This window comes from Empidonax traillii, unplaced genomic scaffold (assembly GCF_003031625.1).
Source record: "Empidonax traillii isolate 1590-97213 ecotype Southwest subspecies unplaced genomic scaffold, ASM303162v1 scaffold765:size308305, whole genome shotgun sequence".
Lineage (NCBI taxonomy): Eukaryota > Metazoa > Chordata > Aves > Passeriformes > Tyrannidae > Empidonax > Empidonax traillii.
Genome location: NW_020955958.1, coordinates 111,719 through 134,092, shown reverse-complemented (window position 1 = coordinate 134,092; position 22,374 = coordinate 111,719). Strand labels below are relative to the sequence as shown.

The window sequence follows — 22,374 nt, the reverse complement described above, 5'->3', positions numbered from 1 at the left end:
TGTTAAAAACGTTCCCAATATTACTCCATCCCTTCAAGCCTATTCTGGGAAATCCAAACTCTTTATGCAGAGTGGGTTTGACCCCAGCTTGGATGCTTCTCGGTCCTGCAGAAGGAGCTGGCACGGTACCTCGTTTCAGAGCCCTGCCCAAAATTTTTCAGGAGTTCATTTTAAAGATATGGGTGATAGGATATGATATGATATGATATTGTTTATCCAGCCATTAATGGACTTTTCCTTCCCTGTCCTGTCTTTGCCTGTTTAGAGACAAAACCAGCCCCAGGGTAAGAACATGTTTCAATAAGCAGTACCCTAAATGCCTAGTGACCGAGGGCAGGTCACTTAGTCCAGACACTTTTTACTGTGTGCAGATCCTGCATGCAGAATATGCTCAACCTGAAAGCAGAAACCTGTTTTGAAGTTAACATAGATAAAAGTCAACAAAACCTAAGACGCCATGAGGCTGGGCATGAGCTCATTCAGCACCCCCATGGCAGAGACCCAAAGAGCCCCAGCGGGCATCAGTCAGGTCGCCAAGGGTACACCCTGCTGCTCCCTACAACAGGTCCCCAGAGGTACCAAACTTTTGTCGTCCAGCACCAGATTTCCCTTAGGGTTGAGCAGTTTTTCACTTATTTCCTCAAGTCAGTGCTTGTGTCTACCTCAACCAGTAGCCCGGCCTCCCTATACCTCAGACCTTCTCATTTCCCCATCCTACAGCTTGGCAGCTGGAGCCCAGAGCTGGTCAAGGATTTGGACTGAGGTGGGCAGATCACTGCAGCTTTAGGACAAGCCAAAGGAGAAACCTCTTAATTTTATTTCTGAGGTCAAAAAGGTCAGGCCTGTCTGCCTAAATTCTGCAATGAAGGCAATGTTTCATCAGCAGTTGTACTGCCCAGGGCTGCTTTGTGGAGATTTCATTCACTTCTGTGGGTTTTCTCCTTATCTGTGAGAAAAATGGATTACGTAGAGGAGAGGTATGATGACTGTCACTCATATGACTATGACTATGAATCATCCATTTGATGTCCTGGTCACAGAGACTGCTGGCCTACCTGTACAGGTGGTCTGCAACCAAGGACAGGAAGAAATTCCCTTCAGCTCAGTGCAGAAACTGATGTAGATTAACAACAGGTCGCCCTTCCAGCTGTTGCGTCCCTGTCCTTTAGTTGTGTGTAGCCACGGCCCTAATGGGAGGGACTTTCTCAGTTTCTAGACCTCAGCTATGCCCATCACAAAGGCACACGTGGAGAGCATTATCCCATTCCCTGCTCTTGCAGTCCCTCACACAGCAAAGCATTTTCATTCATAATCAAACTGCATCCCATGGGCTGCCAAATTTTCAGTCATGAATCTGTTTAGGAAAAGTCGGTGGCACACAGTACTTCTTAGGCCTTCGTGAAGGTCTTCATTCACATTGTCTTTAAACAAGTCCTCATTCAGTTTTTCACTGCACTTACAACTTTGAATCAGGTAAATTCAGCTCAGAAGCATTTCTCTTCCAGTGTTTTTAGTTCCTATAGATGTGAAATTTTTTTTTACCTATGAAGCTCTCTAAAGGGCTGGTGATTCTTGGGCACCCTTCTACAGACAGGTGCAAACAACATTGAGCCTCCCAACTGGAAGTTGGTAAAATATGAGCCAGCCACATGGCAAATAGCAGAGTCAAAGCTAAAACAGCTCTCTTGTAAAAACAAATTGCTTCATAAAATACTTTTGAGAGATTGTTTGAGGTTTCTGCTTACACTTGTTAGGCAAGTGCTTCTTTCTGCTCACAGCTTCAAGCCTAACCTATGTTAGAAAAGAAATACCATATAGATGTTACTGGCAAAGATGATTTGGGCTTGTCATCACCAAAGTGTCCCTGGGAAAGGTATGGCCTCCGTCAAGGCAGGACTAGAAACTTGGCTCTAAGGAGAGCAGACCAGTAAGTCAAAGGTGCCCAAAAGGCAGTGATATAGGAAATGCTGGGGCCAGAAAAGGGTCAGAACTCTCTGGATGCCAGAAGGGCAAAAACTAAAGCTGTCCCCAGGTGAAAAACAGGCAGTAACTGCCACTGAGAGAATCTGCTTATCAGATCTGTTACCTGTCCTCTGTTGGAAGAAGTTGCCTTTAACAGCCGTTCAGTGCAGGAATATCATCACAAGATTTGCTATTGGGATCTATCAGACGCAACAGATTATTGTGATCCACAAAATTATCTGTAAAGTCATTATCAATTAAAATTACTAGTAATGCCAAGTCCTAATAAGTTTTACACTTTCCACTGTAGTTTAGAGTAACTACAGTTTTATCAACTCCTGTTTTTTAACCTGTATTAGAATATGCTTTTTTGGAGGTATTTTATAAACGTAGATCTCATGTGCAGCTTTTTTGTGTAAATATCAGTGAAAACTAACTGATAAATAACCCTTGTTATTTATGATACTCGAAGTATCAAAAATTATTTTTCTACTTTTACTTTCATGTATAATTTTAGTATTAACAAGATATTGACATTTTAGAAATTAGACGTATGAGATGTATACTTATATATACATTTTTTCTAGTTTTCTCTGTGTTTCTTGAAGGTGGGGAATATCTGAATCTGAGGAAGAGTCTGTCAGAGATGAAGCAGAGAATGTGTAATTTACTACTGCTCCTTATCTTAAAACATGGTAATCCTAAACCAAACAAAAAATGGAAACAAGGAGTTATCATGCCCTATACGATAATCTCTCCAAACAGATCCTCTTGGCTTTATTTGGCTTTTCAAAGCCCTTGCTATTTGTGCCAAGCTTCATTTGCACAGTGACTCAAACGTAGGACTAATAATACTGGTAATACTACTACTACTAGTACTAATCTTGACTCCTTTGTTGTGGCTCTATGGTGGAGATTTTTTTCTGGCAGAAATGCAAAAGCTGTTTTCTGTAGCCACCTCGAGGCAAGGACTCCACATTACCACTGGTCTCCATGTTATGCCTGTATAGTACTGAATCCCTTAGCTAAAAGTGGGTTTCCTTAGATGTAAGTAAACTCCTAGGGCAGTTTATCCAGTACGGCTGGGCTCTGCTGTGGACACAGAGGCAGCCAAGGTGACCTTTTGCAAAAGCAACTCAGGTCAGGCAGAGTTTTTGAAACTGAGTTTTTAACCTGCCATGCAGTTTGCACACCCTCCCGCTTCTCCCATGGCCCATCTGCATCTGGAAGCAAAATAAGTTTGACAGCAAATCTGAAAAACAAACCCATTGTGCCTCCAGCATGAGGATGAAGTGTCCAGGTTTAGCTGCTTTTCCTTGGTACTTGGAGCTAAACATTAGCAGCAGCTCTACTCCAAATACTTAATCTGAGCATTCACCTCTGTGCATGTGGCCTGTGGCCTCCCACCTGTATTTACAGTGTTTATGAGCAACAGACCAAGAATAAACCACAAGATCCATTTTCTAGGGAATTTATCCCATAGTGCTTTTCATTGAGATTAATAATTTTTCACTGACTGAAAAGATAATGTATCTCAGCAATTGCTTCCTTGATGGGTAACATCCCTGGAAGGTTATGACACATTTAAGACATTTTTCATAAGCATAAGTTTTAAAATATCAAGTTATATCTAATTAGAAATATCTTGTCAGTCTCTTAACCCATTAACTTCCCAGTTTCAGGAACTTTGCATTGTTTTTCAGCTACTTCACTTGGGCAAAGTGCTGGATAAAGCAAACAGGAACTTGGTTTTCTTATTCACCCATTGCAAGGTGTTTTAGAAAGATTGCAATGCATTCTTGAATTTGAATAGGCTGCAAATTCCTCATCCTGGTGACAAACAATACACCAAGATATTTTAATGCAGAAGGAGCAGTATAAATACAAGAGAATTGAGCAGAATAATGGGCCTTGCTATACAGGAAAATAAATACCTGCTACACTATGAAAGTGTAATTTCATAGCTATGATCCAAAATGTCTCAATTTACCTTCCACATAGCAACAGAAAACAGACATGATTTGTTAACTTCATCATCATTATCAAAATATAATTAAGTTATACACACTTGCTATTAAATCTACATTAGTAGTTTTAAGATGTGCTCAGTCCCGCAAAAATAGCACCTTTGTAAAGATACAGTCTTTACAATAACAGAATACATTCAATGTACTTCCAGATGCCAAACTGCTGGAATCCTCGATCCCTTCACAGAATGTGGGACAACGAGACTTAATGTCACGAGGGCATTAAAAGCATCACGATCAAAGTTTTTACTTTCTCACAGTAGAGCCTTATGATGAGCCTTTAGAATACTCTTCTTCACACTGTCACATGTGACCAGCCTTCCTTTCTAGCTCTCTTTACATTTTCCCTCCAACTGTGTAGTCTTGCCATGGGAGTACAGGTCTAACCAACTGCACAGAGTAACGGGACTCAACAGGAGATTTAAAAATGACCCGCTTTCTTTATACAATTGTTCTCTCCAGAACATTTTCTGCTTGAGGGACATTCCCACTTCAAGTGCAGAAAAGGAAAGGCAAGAGCAAGACAATTCCAACTGGCAACCGGATGAGGAATACTTAAGGAAAATCCCAAAAGTTCAAGCACAGCAAGGCATCTTACTTCCCTTATCACAGTGTATGGTCTGCATCATGCAAAATCACTAGTTAGCTTCAGAATCTCTGTTACTCTGAATATTTTCCTCTCTACAGGAAAGAAAATGCATATAAACACCTGATAAGCATGTTAAAGGGGTAAGAGTCACTGGCATAAAGGTTCCAATCCTTCCTCCAGCTGTTTCTGGTGACTTTTGGGGTCTCCTGCCCAGCTTGCCAGCATCTCACATGGTGCTAAAAGGGCGAAGTCTCAAGCTCTTACTGGTCGTACTGGCTAGGTATGGCTATCAGTGCTCCCCAGTCATACCACACACTTCTCTGGAACATCACACAGGTTTTCAGGCCAAACACTTCTCCTGTATGGGAATTCGAGCATCAGCATTAAGGAAACTGGTAAGTCAGCAGAGACAAGGACTAACTCACTATCTTTTAAAGAGGAAATGAATATGTAGAATCACATAAATATAAAAAATACATGAAAGAGAAAGTTTCTAGTTGCAACAGTTCTTAGATCTATTTTCTAGTTGAGTGTTTTTCATAAATAAATGTGAACACAGAGATTGCTGAGTGCAAAATGTCTTTCTTATGGAACATTTGTACTTGTCCACTCTTGCACAGAGGTGCTGAGCTCCATGGACAATGGACAGCTTTCCGAGACACTCTGATAGTCCTGGATAGGGCTACTGAGGATGTTTTCTCATGTAAATCAAGAGGTAGGCCGTTTCTCCCCTGTAGAGGCAAAGAAAAAGCAAAATGCGATGTATATGTTTGAAGATCTAGGTTGCAAGTAACTTCCCAGGTTTGCTCTTGCTCAGCTTTTTGAGGTTTGGATCAGCTAAGCTGACCCTTTCCAGTGTTCCTGATAGAGCATATAAAGCTGACTCTCTGTCAGCACTTCAGCTTATAGGAGGGATTATCTCCCTCTTATAACTATCCCCTTCTCATAAGTTCATTTTCTTATGATGCATCAAAACAAAAAGCATGGAAAAATCCCGACTGACATTTCTAACTGCAGTCAGTCCCATTTGTGTCTACTCAGTAACCCTAGAGGCTCCCAGTACAGTCATATGCAGTCCCATCAGAGTAACCAGAACACAAGGACGCCTCTTCTACTCTCCTGCATCCTCACTACATCACAGGCAATATGCAATTCAAACCATTTATCTTCCCTCTCTTTGCTACCCTCATTCCAAAGTCCAGAGCAGCATTAGGTAAAAACAGAGATATGTTTGCATACCAGTGGAGGTTGGAATGCCCATAGGTGCATTTAACATCATCCCATGATACCTAGAGAAGAAAAACACACAAGAGGAGGCTGGTAAAAACTCTTAGGAGGTGGACACATTGTGATACCAGTGCACCAGTTCTCCTAAGAGTGGTGTAAGTGGCACTTCCAGGAACTAAACACCTTTTAATAAATTGGTTCATTGCTTTTACCCTGCAAGGTAAAACAGTTCCTCTTCTAACACTTACAGATGTAGAGTATATAAAGTAGGGTATACATCAAATGGCTGCTATTGCAAGTCACAAAGCAGAACCTGAGGCCTTGTTTGGTACAGAAGGAAGAGCCTGTAGCAGAGGTTCACAAAGCTTTGCAGTTTTAGTTTCTTTTCCTGGTTCTCTTTAATTAGCAGTCAGACTGAGCAATTAATCAGTCAGACTGAGCAAGATCTGGAGGAGTGGCCAGGAAAGTACAAAAAGAAATGTGGATTGATCTCCTCACCTGGCAAACCTCAGAATCATTAAAGCAATACCATTTACACTCTGTGAGGCTTTGAATATAGGCACAGTAATGTCCACAACTAGTTGATCCTGAATGAGCAACAACAGCAAAAAGGCCATACTGCCAGGTAGCCTGCAAAGAGACAGAAAGAGTAACTTTTAGTGCAGTAATTCTCATTTGCCATTGACTCAAGAGAAGCAGCATCCAGGACAGCAAGGATGTGGATTTTGTAAGGAAAAAGGAAGAAGAGCAGATTAGCCTTGAGGATCCTACCTTTTTTTGCTCTTACTCTCATAATTTTGCCTGCCAGTTACGGGCTGGCAGCCTCCCTGGAGACCACAGGAAAGTGAACAAGGTAGTAGGACAGCAAAGGAGTTACGCTACAGACAACACCATACCAGTGACTTTTGCTATTGCCACACTTCCCCTTTTTATTTCACAGTAAGTGGGACAGATCCACAGTGGGGCAGATCACTCTCATCTGCTTGGCAAAGCTGTTGTTTCCTTGCTAAACTCAACTCTGTGGCCAGCAACACTGCATGGGAAATACCAGGAATGGAGTTCCCTTGCCTTGGACTGGTGAGATATGTAAAGCCTGGCTTTCGTCCTTATGGCAGGAAGCTCCAGTTATTGTGCCTTTGTTGATTTACTCCGAGCACAGAATGCTGAATAATGACAGAACCAGTTAAAATCACGGGATGTGAGACAACACCAGACACAGGTGAAAGATGTCTGAGACACAGATTTTTAAGACAGGCACTTTGAACTCAGGTAAGTACTTGTGTGATCTCTTAAAATTTTATGAGACTTGAGCAGAGAGAAGAAAATCTGCCCTTTTTAGACAGCCTTAGGAGTATCTCACCTTTTCATTTTCATCTGCTTGGCACTGATTTTCTGTCAAGACACTGTTGAAATCAAGATCCTGTGGGAATGGCAGGTAGTGACTAAGCTTGTGCATGTAAGATGATTTTTCAAAGCAGAAGCGCTTTAGGTGTATGGTCAGAGTCTGTGGCAGATGGACGAGCTTCATGCTCTGTAAAGCAATAAATAATGTGATTGAAAAACTAAGGAATAAACCCTGGGGAGGCAGGTTGGAAACAGCCATTGCCACCCAGTGGAGAAAACGGAGAACACTCAGTGCTACAAGTGAATGACCACCAGGCAGCAGATGCCAAACCTTTGTAGCCCACTTGCACACCAGACACGTCATGAAGCTGTGATAACCAAGTTTCTCAGCTTTGGTGTGATCAGCACCCATCCTCGGGTGTCTCAAGGGCTGCTTCATTTCTCATCTGCTTTCCAAATCCCAGATTGGTAGCACTAGGTAGGTGAGGAGAGGCAAGCCAACTTCCTTGTGACATGTGACCACTGGAGTTCCACAAAGGATATCAAGCTGACAGTTCATTTCTTCCAGGACTGCCTTTGTTGACACTGCTGTTGCTGACACTATGGCTGCCACTAAGACATATGGATTCATTGTGGTCTCAGAGGCAGCCCAACAGTGAAAATGTTATGGGAAGTCTCCTCCAAGCCTTGCACTACGGCATTCTCCCTCACACACTGCTCCCTTTAATGCCTCTTCATGAAACAGTTAATTGATACTCTAAAAAATGGAGAGCCCAGTGGAGAGCAAGGAAGAAAGGAAATCATCCTACAGTATCCTACTTTTAGGTGTATACACAGTTTAGGTAACATATTTTTGCCCACCTCTGCAGCTATACAGCAGTGTAAATGCCCACAGTGAACACACAGAATAAACCGAGAGAATCTCTTCTTCTTGGTGACTTAAACTCATAAAATCTTTTGCAGCTAGAGCTACATCTACAGCAGGGAACCTCCTAAGAGGAGGAAAGATGCATGTGGTTTATACCTTGCTGATACCGCTGTGCTGACAAATCTGAGTTATTGATCTCCTCTTAAACTGATATGGTTGAGTCCTTTCCCCGCCCTTCCCAGTTCTTAAGGAATTTCTGTGTGTGAGAGACTTATGGGAAAATAATTCTCTGATTACCTGCAAGAAAGGTGTTTTCCTTCCACACTGTTGACAAAAACACATGTTTTGACCAGTCAGCTCTTCTGGATGGAAAAAATATTGTACACAGTCCTCCTATGAAGACAGAGGAGATTCCTTTCAATTGAATTCCTTCAAGTTGGATTTCTATTTCTACTTTAGTTCACAGAGTACAGATAAACAACAAAACTACAGAGGGCGTATTTTATTCAAAGGACAAAAGACTGCCTAGCAGCCTAAAAAAAAGTAACCCATTTTTTCCTAGATACTGACGTGATTGCATTAATTGGGGAAAAAATGGGGAACCACATTTTTCGAAAAGAAGATGTTGATGCCTACGTGTCTTTTATACCTACTTCAAAGCTTTGGAGGTTTTCAGCGAGGTTCCTCACTGTGGTATCTAAGGTCTCACAGGTACACATCACAGTGTAGTTTGAGTCTTTGAGTCTGTTACAGAGTATTTAGTCAACACTCTTTTTAAAAAGGTGATTCACGGACTTTATTTTCCAGCCCCTAAATCAAACATTTTTTGAGACCTCTAAAACTCTTCCAAACAAATAAGAAATGTGAAGGAGAAAAGATCACCCTCTGGTGGTCCCAAACACTCTACAGAGATCTTGCAGAGATGCTAGATATGACAAAGGAGACACCTGGCTCCCACAGTGAACAGAGGGGAATCTTAAGAAAACAGTGTTGCCACTAAACTTACCAGAGTCTTCAGCCTGTGAGAATTGGAATCCAACACCGGCAGTGGAAGGGTTAACATGCTGCTGTTGTTCTTTATTTCAAAAGAGCAATTCTGACAGGTCAGATGCTCCTGTATGCAGATAGTGTACAAATCACTCAGCTCTTCAACCTGGAGGGACAAAAAAAGACCAAAACAAGGTTTATGAAGATGACAGCTAAGGTATATCCTTGTGGGTGGAAAAGCCCACGTGCACATGTTATTTCACGCCAGGTTACTGCTTTAACATTTGAACCAAGATCTAACACTGACTTAGGTGGACAGGTTACTTCCCACAATTTAAAGAAGAACAACTCCTTCCCTCGTCCCCTATCAGAGAGGAAAGACACAGCCTGTAGCAAGATCAGACAGTTAAATGTCTGCTTTGAAGCAAAATTGTACTGTTTTGTTTGAAACTGCAAAAGAAGTTTGCCTTCTGTATGAATAAAACTATGACTGTCAAGGAAGAATCACTTTTCCCAGTCTGCTAGAAGAAACTGTCATATACATAACGTACTAGGAGTGACTAATTAGAATGAAATGCACATGGCTGACTTCAAAGAATGGAAAAGCCATGTTATGGCATGCCAATAAATGCTTACAGAAATTTGGGGGGGAAAAAAAGAAAGAAAACTAAATTTGGTGTTCAAAAAGATCAATTTTTTACTTATTAATCAAGTCTCCCATTAGAATGGAGACTCTGGCATGCCCTAAAAGTAGGAAGAACAAAAATTAACTGTAATTCAAAATATTGAAGCTTATGAGATCAAGATTTCCTCTCCCATTTGAAAGATGTGAGGAAAGACCCAAACAAGGGATTGATAATTTTAAGAATTTAACTTAGGACAATTGTCAGTGAATGGGATCCTTCTTCAAGGAGCAGAGGAAACGATAAGGGCCAAAGGACCTGGTGTTCATTTCAGTGACCATCCTTACCAGCTCTAGCTTTTTCATCTGCTTCTTTATCAAGTTCCAGAGATGCAGAAACAGCTGAGCAGCATCATGCTGCACAAACACTGGACAAACAGAAAACAAAACCTCAGTAAGTACTATGAACAGCATCAAGCACAGACTTCCCACAGATGGCAAAGGGAGAATTATTGTCCCCCATATGATGCAGTTTCTTGTCCCTTGCCACTCCCTGCCAGAGATAGAACTTAGACTGGACAAGAGCTGCAATCTCTCTGTGTGACCTGAGCAGGCAGTGGGAAAAGACAGGAGGGCTTGCACTACCCAGTGCTAAAGTTGTGTACTTGACACCAGGTGCAGAGCTAAATACCTACCAGAAAATAGGGCTCAGATGTCTCACTGAGTTGAGAGTTGTGTTTCATAGGATCATTGAATGGTTTGGGTTGGAAGAGACTTACACAACATCTCTTTCCAACCCCCCTGCCATGGACAGGGACATCTTCCACTAGAGCAGGTTGCTAAAAGCATTGTCCAACCTGGCCTTGAACACTTCCAGGCATGGGGTATCCACAACTTCTCTGGGCTAACTGTTCCCGTGCCTCACTACCCTCAGAGTAAATAGGTTCTTCCGAATATCAAATCGAAACCCACTTCCTTTCAGTTTAAAGCAATCACCCCTTGTCCTATCACTACATCCTTGTAAAAAGTCCTTTTGAATCCTGCTTAGAAACAATACAGGGAAGATTCTGTTCTCTTTTTCGCCTTTATTACACCACAGACCTTTTTCCCCTGTCCCCTCGTGAAGGCTATAATTCTCCTGACTGCTGAGATAAAAATATGTCTCACGCATCAAATAGTATAAAAGCCTTGATCCCTATCTAAGCAAAAAGCACATGGTTTCAGCACAGGAAGCCAAGTATGATGAAGTAACATTATGCTTTGGCTTTGCACTCTGGCTAAACTGGCATATTAAGAAATCTAAGGTCAGTGCACAGCTTGTTTAGAATGTCTCAGCAGGGAATTGCTTCAAGATTAAACTTAGGGGAAAAGAAAAGAAACTACATCCTTGAATGTGAAGAACTGATTTTGTCAGCCTGTGATGAACTCAAGATTTAGGAACTGGGCAAAAATTACATGTGGTATAGCAGAATCATAGTGTTTCTGGACTACCTTTATGCTTGATCATAGGTGGAACAAATTTTGTATCATAATCCAACATCCTGATATGGAAGTGCTTTCAACTTCCCAGCAATTCAAGTCTGCAGTTACTGACTTCAGCTGTGTTCTGGTAAGATTACAGACACTTCTGATTAAACAAAGTTCATAACCTTTCCTCGTGTCTAATAGCAATCCATGATGCAGGCAAAGCACCACTTTCTGAGATGCAGGAGTTTAGGAACCACACTTGAATTTTAAAGAAGAAGGACAAGGTGAGAAATAGTCAAGCTTTACAAAACTCCCTTTGGACATCTCTCTTTAGCAGGAAGAGAGAAGGCAGACTGCAAAGCCATTCAGAGTAAGGGGGGAATGCTGCAAACAGAAATGTTGAGTTTATCTCGTGTTCCTCCTTAAGAAAGACGGCTGGCTACCACCTCTGCTTTCAGTGCTGTCCTGTTTGGGCTTTTATATAATAAAGATCAGGATATTTGGATACACCCTGTGTAGTTGTACACATAGATAGACTCCCAGCATCCTATTGTCACCAGTCATTCATGCCTTCAACAATCTCTCTCCTTTGGGACTTTGACCAGTTGGGAGATGAAGCCATAAAATTCTTCTCTCTGCCCTTATAAAAAGGAACAGGAAGAATATAGTTTTTATCCTTGGGGATCTGTGAGAACTTATCTTTTCCACACTATCCCTTTCTTCCAATAAGTAACAGCAGCTATTTCACTACTATGATGTCAGTACATCAAGACAAATCAAGCCATAAGCTATCTTCTCAGCCCTGCACAGCCCTTTCCCCTCGGTCAGTATCTGTAGCTGAGTCTTCCAGCAGTCTGAGAGACTGTTCTCCCTTTGGACATCAGCAAGGACATGCAGCAGGGGCTTTTTTCCCCCCCTCTTCAGAAGTAATACACAGCATCATACTCACAAGTAGGAAGCAGTTATAAAGAGCACTCCATCATCATGTACCTAACTCCTGACATTTCTGAATGGAGATGCTGGAGACTGCACTACTTGTTAGTGATGGGTAATCCACACCCTGGTTTGCAGACAGAGGTGGGCACGAGGCAGTGCTGCTTACATTGCACTCTGTGGGCCGAAAGGCAGCAAGCGAGTTCTATGGGACGAACAGCTTTGCGCTTGCCACACTGCATCTTCTCCAACAGCAGGAGCATTTGGTACGGGACGTTGCTTCTCCTCTGCACAGCACATGGTGGCACTGTGATCCTACAAAGGGAAGAAGAACACGAACGGTAATCAAGCGGTACAATGGAGAAATATTAGACATCACACCTGAAGGTGTGAAGCAATGCAAGAGGAACCAGAACGGGTATATTTTCAGCAAAAGAGGAAAATGGGGAAGCAGTCACCTGCACTAGCTCACCCCACAATGCAGGCTGAAAGTTCTAAAGTGAAAAGCCACAGTGTTAAGTTGGCCTGTTCCTGAATAAGGGAACAAGCCAAGCAGGACCTCAAGTACTTTCTGGGCTCCAGAAATAACATTAGTTACAGCCAGTTTCAGAGCTCTTCTTCCCTTCCACTGATTCATGTCCTCATTCTCAGCATACCCTCAAAATTTCATGGGCACATAAATCATAATGCTCGTATTTCAGCTATATGCCAACTGAAAAGCTTTTTATTCTCCCTAAATTTATTGCAGTCCACAGGTTTTTCTAAGTCTTTCTTCAAATAACCGTGGTAACCTACTTATCTACATTATTTAGTTTTGCCCATTCCTGACACTTCTCTTCTCTGTACGTCTGTAACGTCTTCTTTCTTCTCTGCACAGTAGTGAGCGCTAAGAAATGTAGAGAAAGAACTGAACAGGAATGATCCACTTAGATGATTAAAGCTGCAGTGAAATGAGTAAATTGAAAACAAATCAAACCAGTTATTATTGTAGTTGGTAGGGAGACAGAAGCCCAAATCCTCCTCACAAACAACCAGGGAGAACAGTCAAGCAAGACAAAGTAAACCTATGTATTTGTGATCTCCAACAACACTCATAGTCTTCTCTATGAGGTGCTAACCAGGGCAATCAGGGGCCACAGGCTGGGGATTACAATATGTTTATGCTTACATGCTTAAAGTCACAAAATTAATAGTGGATATGGTTAGGCAAAACACATCCTTTTTTAAAATGGCCTATGAGTAAACCTGGAATAAAATCATATCCTCTTTCGGAAAAGAGAGATACTAGTCATAAAGACTCAATTCAGGACTGCAGCTTATTGGTGTGCAAAGGGCGCATGAATCAGAGATGACTAACAAGTCAGAATACTGCAACTTCTACTTTAGCAGGCCCAAGACTCTGTATGACAGATACGACATCGCATATAAAAAAGACAGGGAGGCAACAAAGCAACAATGGGAAGTATCTCCAGTAGTTCAAACAAGTGGTACCTTCGAAGTATCCCTGTGAAGTGTATATTCATGAGGAACACTTGGAGCAGAGAGTTCAGACAGCAGCTCTGTCCAAGGTTATACAGTCCAATAGCTTCTGTAGGGATAGAAAAAGAGGAAGTGAGGCCTGGAGATAGGTACAAGAAAAGAAAGTGAAAATTATTTGAAAGTGGCAACTTCTCTTGCCATTCAGTGGTATAGGTTGAGCATCTTGGTCAGGCCTGAAAAAGTGTTCAGTCTATTCTTCTGTTGCTCATGTAGATAATATTTGGTTTTGTTTGGCAAAAATCCAAGTAAGCCTGGAAAATGATGCTCAGATTTCCCTCAGTTCCTCTATTTTAAGTCCTCTGAAACACCTAAACAGAAAATAAAACAACAGGAGGCAAAGGCTGCCTGTCCAAGGACTTTTATTCAGCCTTTTACACAGCCAAACCTAACAAAAAAATTAAGAGCTCCACGTGGGACCAGATTCTAGCTATCCATCACATAGGATTCAAGTTTCCCTTTCAGCCTGTCTCTGGTATGTTTTTTTTTCAGTTTCAAAGAAAGGAACTAGCTTGAGAGAAGAAGCAAGTCACAGCTGTTCCTGCATCTAAAAAGGTGGCATGTTCTGTGCCCCACTGCAGTATAAGTAACCCTGGTCAGAAATTAGAAAATTTGCTTCTGAAGTCATCACCAAAGAGAGAGAGGACACATAACAGAAACCCAGAACACCTCCAAAATACATACAGTGGGTAGTAAGGGTGGGCCTACTTCATGGTTTAGCAAATCCAGAATCAGTGCTGGCTCTGTTTGGAAAGAGCCAGAGCCAGCATCTAGACCTTTTGGGCTGCAGTGGCCAATTTGAGGACTTAAAATGGGAAAAAGCTATGAGATCCTCATGCAGTCCATTCCCCCCAAACCCAAAATGGTTATTTGGCAGGACAAAATGAGAATCATCTGCATATTCCTCAGTGAAGAAGTAAGGAATAGGAAAAATGAAGCCTGAGGACAGAATATAGAATAGCGGCCATTAGAAGGAGAAAATATTAGAACTAAGAACAGACAAAATATTATTACCATTTTTTAAGTCTGCCACACCAAAGACTGATGTTAGCCTCTGTTCTTTGGCCTTCAGATCTTTGGCTTCATCTTTATTACTTTGTACTTCAGCTTCTGCCTCCATGCTCTCACTTAGTGCCAGCTCTGGTTTCTTGCTTCTTTCTTGACGTCCACTGTTTTGTCCCATCTACAATATTGTACAGAGACAGAAGGATGGCAAGAGAGACACAGCAAGATCAGAAAGAGTAGGAGCATCCAAAAACACCGGATTTTTCGATGATATTTTCATTATGAAAAAGGTGAAATCACAGAATGGTTTGGGTTAGGAGGGACCTTAAATCTAGTTCCAACCCTCCTGCTATAGGCAGGGATGTCACCCACTAGATCAGGTTGCTCAGGGTCTTGTCCAGCCTGGCCTGGATATATCAATAAAATAAGTAAGATTACTGCAACAGCATTTGGTGTATTTGAATTAAAATGGGTATTGTAGGTGTGAAAGGTAACAGAGCTTAATGGCAATTGCTCATCCTGTCTTGTGGCTACATAAATAAATGAACCTTCAGTTCCACATAAACAGCTCCATCTAATTAGAGAAGTCCAGATATCCCTGTTCAAGAAGATCTGGTAAATAAGATGATTAAAATTATCCAAATGGTAGAGGTTGCAAAAGTCTTATGTTTAGTAAAAGCAACATTTTATCACCCAAAGTACCCCAAGTATTCAAAAGGGCAAATTTCACCTTATTTTAGCCTTTTGACCTGATAAGCATTTTTAGTTTCTGTGCTAGGTTTTTTTTTTTTGTTTCCCTGCATTGTTTTTAAGTGCCGTAGTCACAGCTCTACTGTGGCACTTTGGACTGCAATTTTGAAAGACATTTGAGAACTGAAATATCAGTTTCTTTTTCTGTTCCATCAAGTGATCACGGGCAAAGTAACTGTTTACACCAGAGAACCATTATTACGCCTTGGCTGTCGACAGGCCATTACTCTGAGACATGCTCCTGTGACTCAGCTACTGACTACTAAAGCAAAGTAAAAATACACAAGCAAAATAATATGATAAAATGTTCAAATGCAATTATACAAAATTGAAACTTTTTATAAGCTTAACTCCAACACAAAGACAGAATCAGAAAAAAGTGGATATGCTTAGGGAAGCATTTCATATGTGAGGAGGGGGGACCCACAAAACAAATGCTCAGATATTAATATTTTACAAATATTAAACAGCACGTAAAATCAACCTAAGGCCAGGTGCTGAAAGAATGATGAAATGCTACCAAGAAAGGGAAATAAGCAAAATATCCCAATTCTGCCTTCCACAAAAAGAAAATCTTCGTTTTAAAAGCATGTTTTCAGGTTAACTGTGCGTAATAATGTCAGATATCAAAGCTTTTGAAGATTGAGGTAGAAAAACTAGAAATGAATTTTTTCCCAGTTATTAACTTTATAATTATTTCCAACTGTACTTTTGAAAATACATACACTACATACACTCATATTCATTAAAAATTGTCAAATTTGCTGAGAAGTTTATCTGGGGAAAAGAACCCCAATTCGACATTCAAAGAGAGATTCAAGAATATTACTTTTTACATACCCAAATCCAGTGATTAGAACAGCTATGGAGGAAAAGAGAATTTTTATTTTATTTCTTCCTTGGGAAAACAGAGTCTGAATGCAAGAGCCTGAAGACACACTGCCTCTTTCCCTGGAATTGATTTAACAGTGCAGTCAGGTTTCTGAAAGTCCAGATGGTGTGGGAGCCCATCTGGGCCTGTACCATGAGGACCACTGGGTTTAGCTGATTTGCTTTAGCCAAAAGGTAAGGGATGCTCACAGCCAGCTGGGATGTCGAAAAAGACAGAGAGGGACAGGCAGTGCACAGGTAGCTGAGGATGTGGCAGGGATGAGGCGAACCAGCAAGACATTACTTTTGCCAGGAAAAATAAGACTAAGGTGGGATTAATGAGTAAACTCAGGACTTTGGGTGACTTGAGAAACAGGCAGAAAAATATTAGGGCATGAAGATGCAGGGGGATACAGAGATGGGAGGACTTGGGTTTCTGGTTCAATGAAACTCTCCCCCAGACACCGCTAGCAGGATCCCTGGTACTGGAGCAGGGACACGAATACAACTTCCCAACCACGGCATGGAACTGCCTCACTTTGGCTGGCTGCCAGAAATACAGCATTCCTAGGATTTGCACTAAACTTTCTTTCTCCTTATATACAAGTGTATAAAAAAACTGGTGAGTGAGCTGAGGAACTGAAGAGCAGGTTCCCCTCCTGCCCCCAGTTTCTCCTCTCTCACCGGAGAAGCAGAGTTGCTTCTCAGTTTTTTTTGCAGGTCAGGGGTAGGACTCAGTACCTTCAAGTATGTGGCTTGGCTGCACCAAGCAATGCCACTAGGACCGGGCATCCTGTACTCATTTAACCCTCTCACTTGCTCTCCCTCAGCCAAGCCCAGCATCCTCCCTCGCAAGATTGACTGCTCTGCTCTGCTCTGCAGTCCATCTGCCCTCCCAAGACACTGGCTTCTCACAACAAAGCCCCCAGTAGTACCTTCATGCCCTGTGCCTCCAAGTGCCCCTTTATCAGAGGAGTAGCCCCATCTCTGTCCCTTGTCACCCCTTCCCCACCGTCACTGTCTCCTTTTCCCCTCACAGGTGTCTTGGGGCACAGATGGTGCTGGGGCGGATGGTTGGCTGCAGTCTTCAAGATCCTCTTCCAACCCAAACCATTCTATATTATGACTCTATGATCCCCCGAGGTGCTCCTCGAAGGGCTCCAGCAGGGACTCAGTGTGATGACCCATCCTCAAGGGGGAAGTATGTAAAAGCACATCACCTCCACACTTCTCCGGGATGCGACTGAAAGGAGACTTCCCACTCTGTTGTCAAACTACTCTCCCTTATTTCCCTCTCTTTTTATTACCTTCCCTCCCAGCACCCTGCACTTCAGCCTCAACCTATCTCACAAAACAGCAAAAAAAGGCTTCTTACCAACTACCGCAGGACCAGCAGCGCTTCGAGCCTCGGTTGGACCTCACGTTCGCACAGCACTTGCTGACAAAGACGCGGCGGGGGCTCGGACAACACGCCTGCCCGCCCCGGAGCGGCACGGACGAGCGAGGGAGGCAGGGAGCCAGCGGGGCCCGGGAGCGCTGCGGGGCGGAGCGGGGCCGTCAGGCGGCAGCACCGTCCGCCCGCAGTTTTCATTTCCCGCACGGCTGGGAGAGGGGACAGAAAGTGAAACTCAGCGCCGCCCTGGGCTGCCGCTGGCGGCTGCCACGCCGCTTCCCGACACGGAGCGGCGGGAGAGAAGGGGCAGCCCAGGGACCAGGGACCTCCCATAGCTCAGCGGCTGCTCAGGGTGCATTGCTGACGCCGCGCTGGTGTCTTTCAGGAGAAATTGCATGTTTACTCTAGAGAAGACCGAGAAGAAGACTCATTAATGCATATAAATATCTCAAAAATGGGTGCAAAGAGACATTTTTCAGTGGTGCCCAGCGACAGGACGAGAAGTAATGGACATAAACTAAAATACAAGAAGCTCCACCTCAACATGAGGAAGAGCTTCTTTACACTGAGGGTGGCAGAGCACTGGAACAGGATTCCATGGGAGGCCAGTACTAAATAAATAGTTGAGAAAAGCAGCACTAGTTGGCTTTGCATTAGGGCTAAAGTATTTTTACTGCTTTCAGAAGCTGCTCAGGTTGAGGAAAAATTGCCGGAATTCCCTCTGAATCCCCTAGCTGCTCTCTGTTTTCCAGTCTCAGGAAATATAAGTAAAAGCAACTGCAGACACTGAAAATGGAAATATTTCATCAGTCTGTTCAGAAATACACAGTTGTAAAAAAATTCACTGATATAAAGCCGAAGCAAGCAACGGCAATAAAGCCATTTGAAACCATTACAAGGACAATTTTTAAAAGTCCCCAAAATAGAGTAAGTACAAAGATACACACAATACTGTAGTTCACTCAGAAACTTCTGTGATGCATTCAGTTTCATGAAAAACAAACCTGATGGAACTATTGCTGAAGAAACAAAACCAACATAATAATCTATTTACATGACAGTCTGATTTGATGCTTGGCATCACAGTTCTCAATAAACCCATGTACTACACATGTGGCAATTATGTTGAAAAAATGATGCAACTAAAGCTGCTAATTTTTGCATTGAGTTATCCAGCCTGAAAGGGCTTCTGAGTACATCGAGCTGGGAAGAACTTGCAGAACATTGTCAGATGTGTGCAGTCGAAAGGCTTCGAAGCCGAAAGGGAGTGCCACTCCATTGCGAATGCTTAGAACTTTGCAGTTAGCAGGGATAGGTCACCAAGGGCTTTCTCTCTTGGCACACTTCCCCCACGGTGCATTTTTCTCTGCAGCGGGTACCATGAAGCGCTTTCAGGCACAAAGGGTCCAGAGAGTCCCCTCTGTTCCTGCACACAGTAAAACAAGACTGGGCAAAACCAGTGGAAGCCTTTCAGTGTCGCACTGAACCAAGGAGTTAGGCACGCTCCTTCTCACATAGACACACTCTCTCCTTCTCTTCAGCTCCCACAGATCTGACTTGATAACCTGAAAGAGTCCAGCAGCTGAGCCCATGCCAAATGTCCTAGAAGGAAAACTCACGACTGATTTCACTCTTTCTCCTGAAACCAAAGCACCACACTATTGTAATAGTTAGGACGGCCAAAAAATAAAAACCAGGCACCGTATATGATGATGATGCAACAGTCAGCTTTATTGCTTCGTACAGCCTAATAATTTCTTTTTCACACACACACTGCAAACACAACCTTACATGCCTTTCTATTATTAATTCCCTATCTGTAGTTAGACTGACCATTTCAGCGCAGAGGTTCTGACACCAAACAAATGCATTTCCACCCAGGCAAGAAAGCCCTTACCCTCTATCTCCCCTAAGCAATTGGTGAGCCACTCTTGGCATTCCATGCACACATAGAGCTTCCTATGGCACATTTGTTTGCAAGGAATCTTCATTCTTAGTTCATTTGGGGACTCAGATTGACAGTTCCAGCTCAGAGGTTCTGACAGCAAACAAATGATTTTCCACCCAGGAAAGAAAGTCCTTAACCTCCATCTATACTGTGCAATTGGTGAGCCACTCTTGACAATCCATGCATACACAGAGCTTCTGATCCTGGCACCTTCTGTCTGGGAGGAATCTTCATCCTTATTCCATGTTGAAACTTGGACCATCAATGGCAGTTCAGAGGTTCTGGCACCAAACAAATGCATTTCCACCCAGGCAAGAAAGCCCTTACCCTCTATCTTCCCTAAGCAATTGGTGAGCCACTCTTGGCAATTCATGCACATATAGAGCATCTCGTCCTCGCATCTTTTGTCTGAGACGAATCTTTATTCCTATTCTATTTTAGGGGATCAGACTGAGAATTTCAGTGCAGGGCTTCTGACACCAAACAAATGAAGTTCCACTCAGCAAAGAAAGCCCTTATTCATCATCTCTCCTGTGCAGCTGGTGAGGCACTCTTGGCCCTCCATGCACACATAGGGCTTTCTGTGCTGGCACATTTTGTCTCGGAGGAATCTTCATTCTTGTTCTATTTTGAGATGCAGACTGTCAATGGCAGTTAAGAGGTTCTGATTCCTCCCAGATAAAGGTGCCAACACAGAAAGCTTTATGTGTGCATTGAGTGCCTAGAGTGCCTCACCATATGAAAAGGAAAGATGGAGGGTAAGGGCTTTCTTTGATGGGTTGAACTCCATTTGTTTGATGTCAGAAGCTTTCTGCCACTTTTGTCTGGGTCCGCCACCTTCAGTATGGGCTATGACAATTTCCGGTCCCGGCTGCGCCATCTTGAGGGTGGGCTTGGAGAACTTCCGGTCCGGGGCCGCCATCTTCTTGTACGGCATTGGAGGACTTGTAGTCCGAGGGCCGCCATCTTCTTGCACGGCAATGCAGTACTTCCTCCTTAGGAGGCCGCCATCTTTTGCATGGCATCGGAAATATTTCGGCCGGGCCGGCTGAGGCTATTTTTCTCGCGGAACTATAGGACTTTCAGGCCCGGGGATCACTCTCACTTCCGGTCCCCCCATTTTTACCCATAGAATGTCCCTCACTAAGTTCTGCTGTTTCACTTAAAAACGCTCGTTTTATTCTCCCCCCGCCCCCGGCAGAGACTGGAGACCACAAGTCCCGTCGTGACCCGGGAACCGGCCAAGCCCCAGCGCGGCCGCTCCTTTCTCGCTTGGTGCCGCCGGCTCGGCGGCCCCCCGGCGGGCCCCGCGCCCTGAAGCGGGCCTCCTCTGGGCCGCTGCCCTTCCCCGCCTGCGCAGGTCTGTTCGCTGCAGTGCCGGCCTTACGATCAGCAGAGGGTGCTGCAGTGTCATAAGTCATTGCCCATGCGCCATGCCCCCTCCTGGTGCCCTTAGTTACCACGTGACCTTGGACGTCTTGCAAATGACTACGCATGCGGAGACGTCACCATCTTGTCACCTCTCATCACGTGACCTTAAAGGTTCGTTTTCTTACTGCGCGTGTCTCACTCACTTTTTTAGGGCCCCTCCCTGACATACCGCGGCTCCCCCTCCAATTCTTCGGGTCCCTGGAGTTCCCTCACCTACGTTTTGGGGTCCCCTCCTCACGTTTGAGGGGTGACCCCCAATTTAGGGTTCGGAGGGCGGGGAGGGAAGGAGGGGGACGGGTAGTAAACAGGGTCCCCAAGAATTCTTTTTTTTTCGCTTTTATTTGACTATTAATTTTATTTTCTTTTGGTTTTCTTGCTTTTAATTTTTTTGAAATTTCTTTTGTGTATTTCCTTTTTTAATTCGTTAATTTTTTATTTTTATTTTTAATTTTATTTATTTATTTCACTCCCACCAGGAGAGGCAGACCACCACCCCAGTCACAGCGCCAGGTGCATTCGGGATAATTCCTCCAATCACGCACACCCATTGCCTTTGTTCAGCTCCTTTTATGCAGTATAATATTTCATATACATTAGTTGTGTTACATATGCATTAGCGGTGTTAGCAGATTCCAGAAAAGAGGGAAGGGATCATTAACATACACCACTCCTATAACTCCGCCTTGGAATACCCCCTTGGGGTTTTCTTTCGGTGATCTTTGGGGGTCTTTTGGAGGAAGGAAGAAGTCTTCCTCAGCTTGAACTTTCTACCTTTGCTAAGAATTGCTGAGTTGGCACTGTCCAATTAATTCAAAACTAGTATCTTCTCCAGGAGCATCTCTTTATCAACGTTCAAGGTCTCTTTCTCATGAGCTTCAAAGCCCCTTCTCTAAACAATAAGGTTTTTAACTATATCCGGTCTGTGAGTTTGCATAAGCAATCAAGGCTCTATCCTATCTAAAAATTAGCTAGTAAGCTAATTTTGCCATTTTGCCTTTGCACCTGAAACCCACCACAGACCTCAGATGAAACGCACCACAGGGACACTACTGCCACTTTTTTGCCTTCTGCCAACACAACTTGCACCGACGGCCTTAACCCCTTTTTCCGTCTGCAGGCTCACACTGCACACCCCGATGCGGGGAGGCACCCACCTCCCGACCTCTGACCTCCACCTCCTGCTGACCCAACATTAGAAAAAAAGCTGCTTACTGTGTCTCACCCCTATTCCAGCACTGTGCTCTCCAGGGACAAACTGTTCCCGGCACGGCAGCTCTTCTTTTACCGTCACAGGAAGCCAGTTGACAAGTTCTCACAGGCTCCGATTGTTCCCCGTTGCCAGAAAGTTCATTCTGCCCCTCAAGATTCCCTCCAATTTTACCTCCAAAATATTCCTTTTTCATAGCACATTCCCC

The 22,374-nt window shown here is 43.4% G+C and overlaps 1 protein-coding gene across 1 annotated transcript; it reads right to left on the bottom strand.

The window, feature by feature from the left end:
* Positions 1 to 5,072: 5,072 nt before the first annotated feature.
* On the bottom strand, positions 5,073 to 17,633 carry LOC114066468 (ubl carboxyl-terminal hydrolase 18-like). Its single transcript, XM_027901183.1, has 11 exons — positions 17,563 to 17,633; positions 14,577 to 14,753; positions 13,518 to 13,614; positions 12,196 to 12,341; positions 9,975 to 10,054; positions 9,024 to 9,170; positions 8,315 to 8,410; positions 7,166 to 7,336; positions 6,304 to 6,435; positions 5,818 to 5,867; positions 5,073 to 5,309 (listed from the first exon to the last, which is right to left on the bottom strand). Exons 2-11 carry the CDS (start codon positions 14,743 to 14,745, stop codon positions 5,261 to 5,263), a joined length of 1,137 nt encoding a protein of 378 aa, XP_027756984.1. The 5' UTR covers positions 14,746 to 14,753; positions 17,563 to 17,633; the 3' UTR covers positions 5,073 to 5,260.
* Positions 17,634 to 22,374: the final 4,741 nt, after the last annotated feature.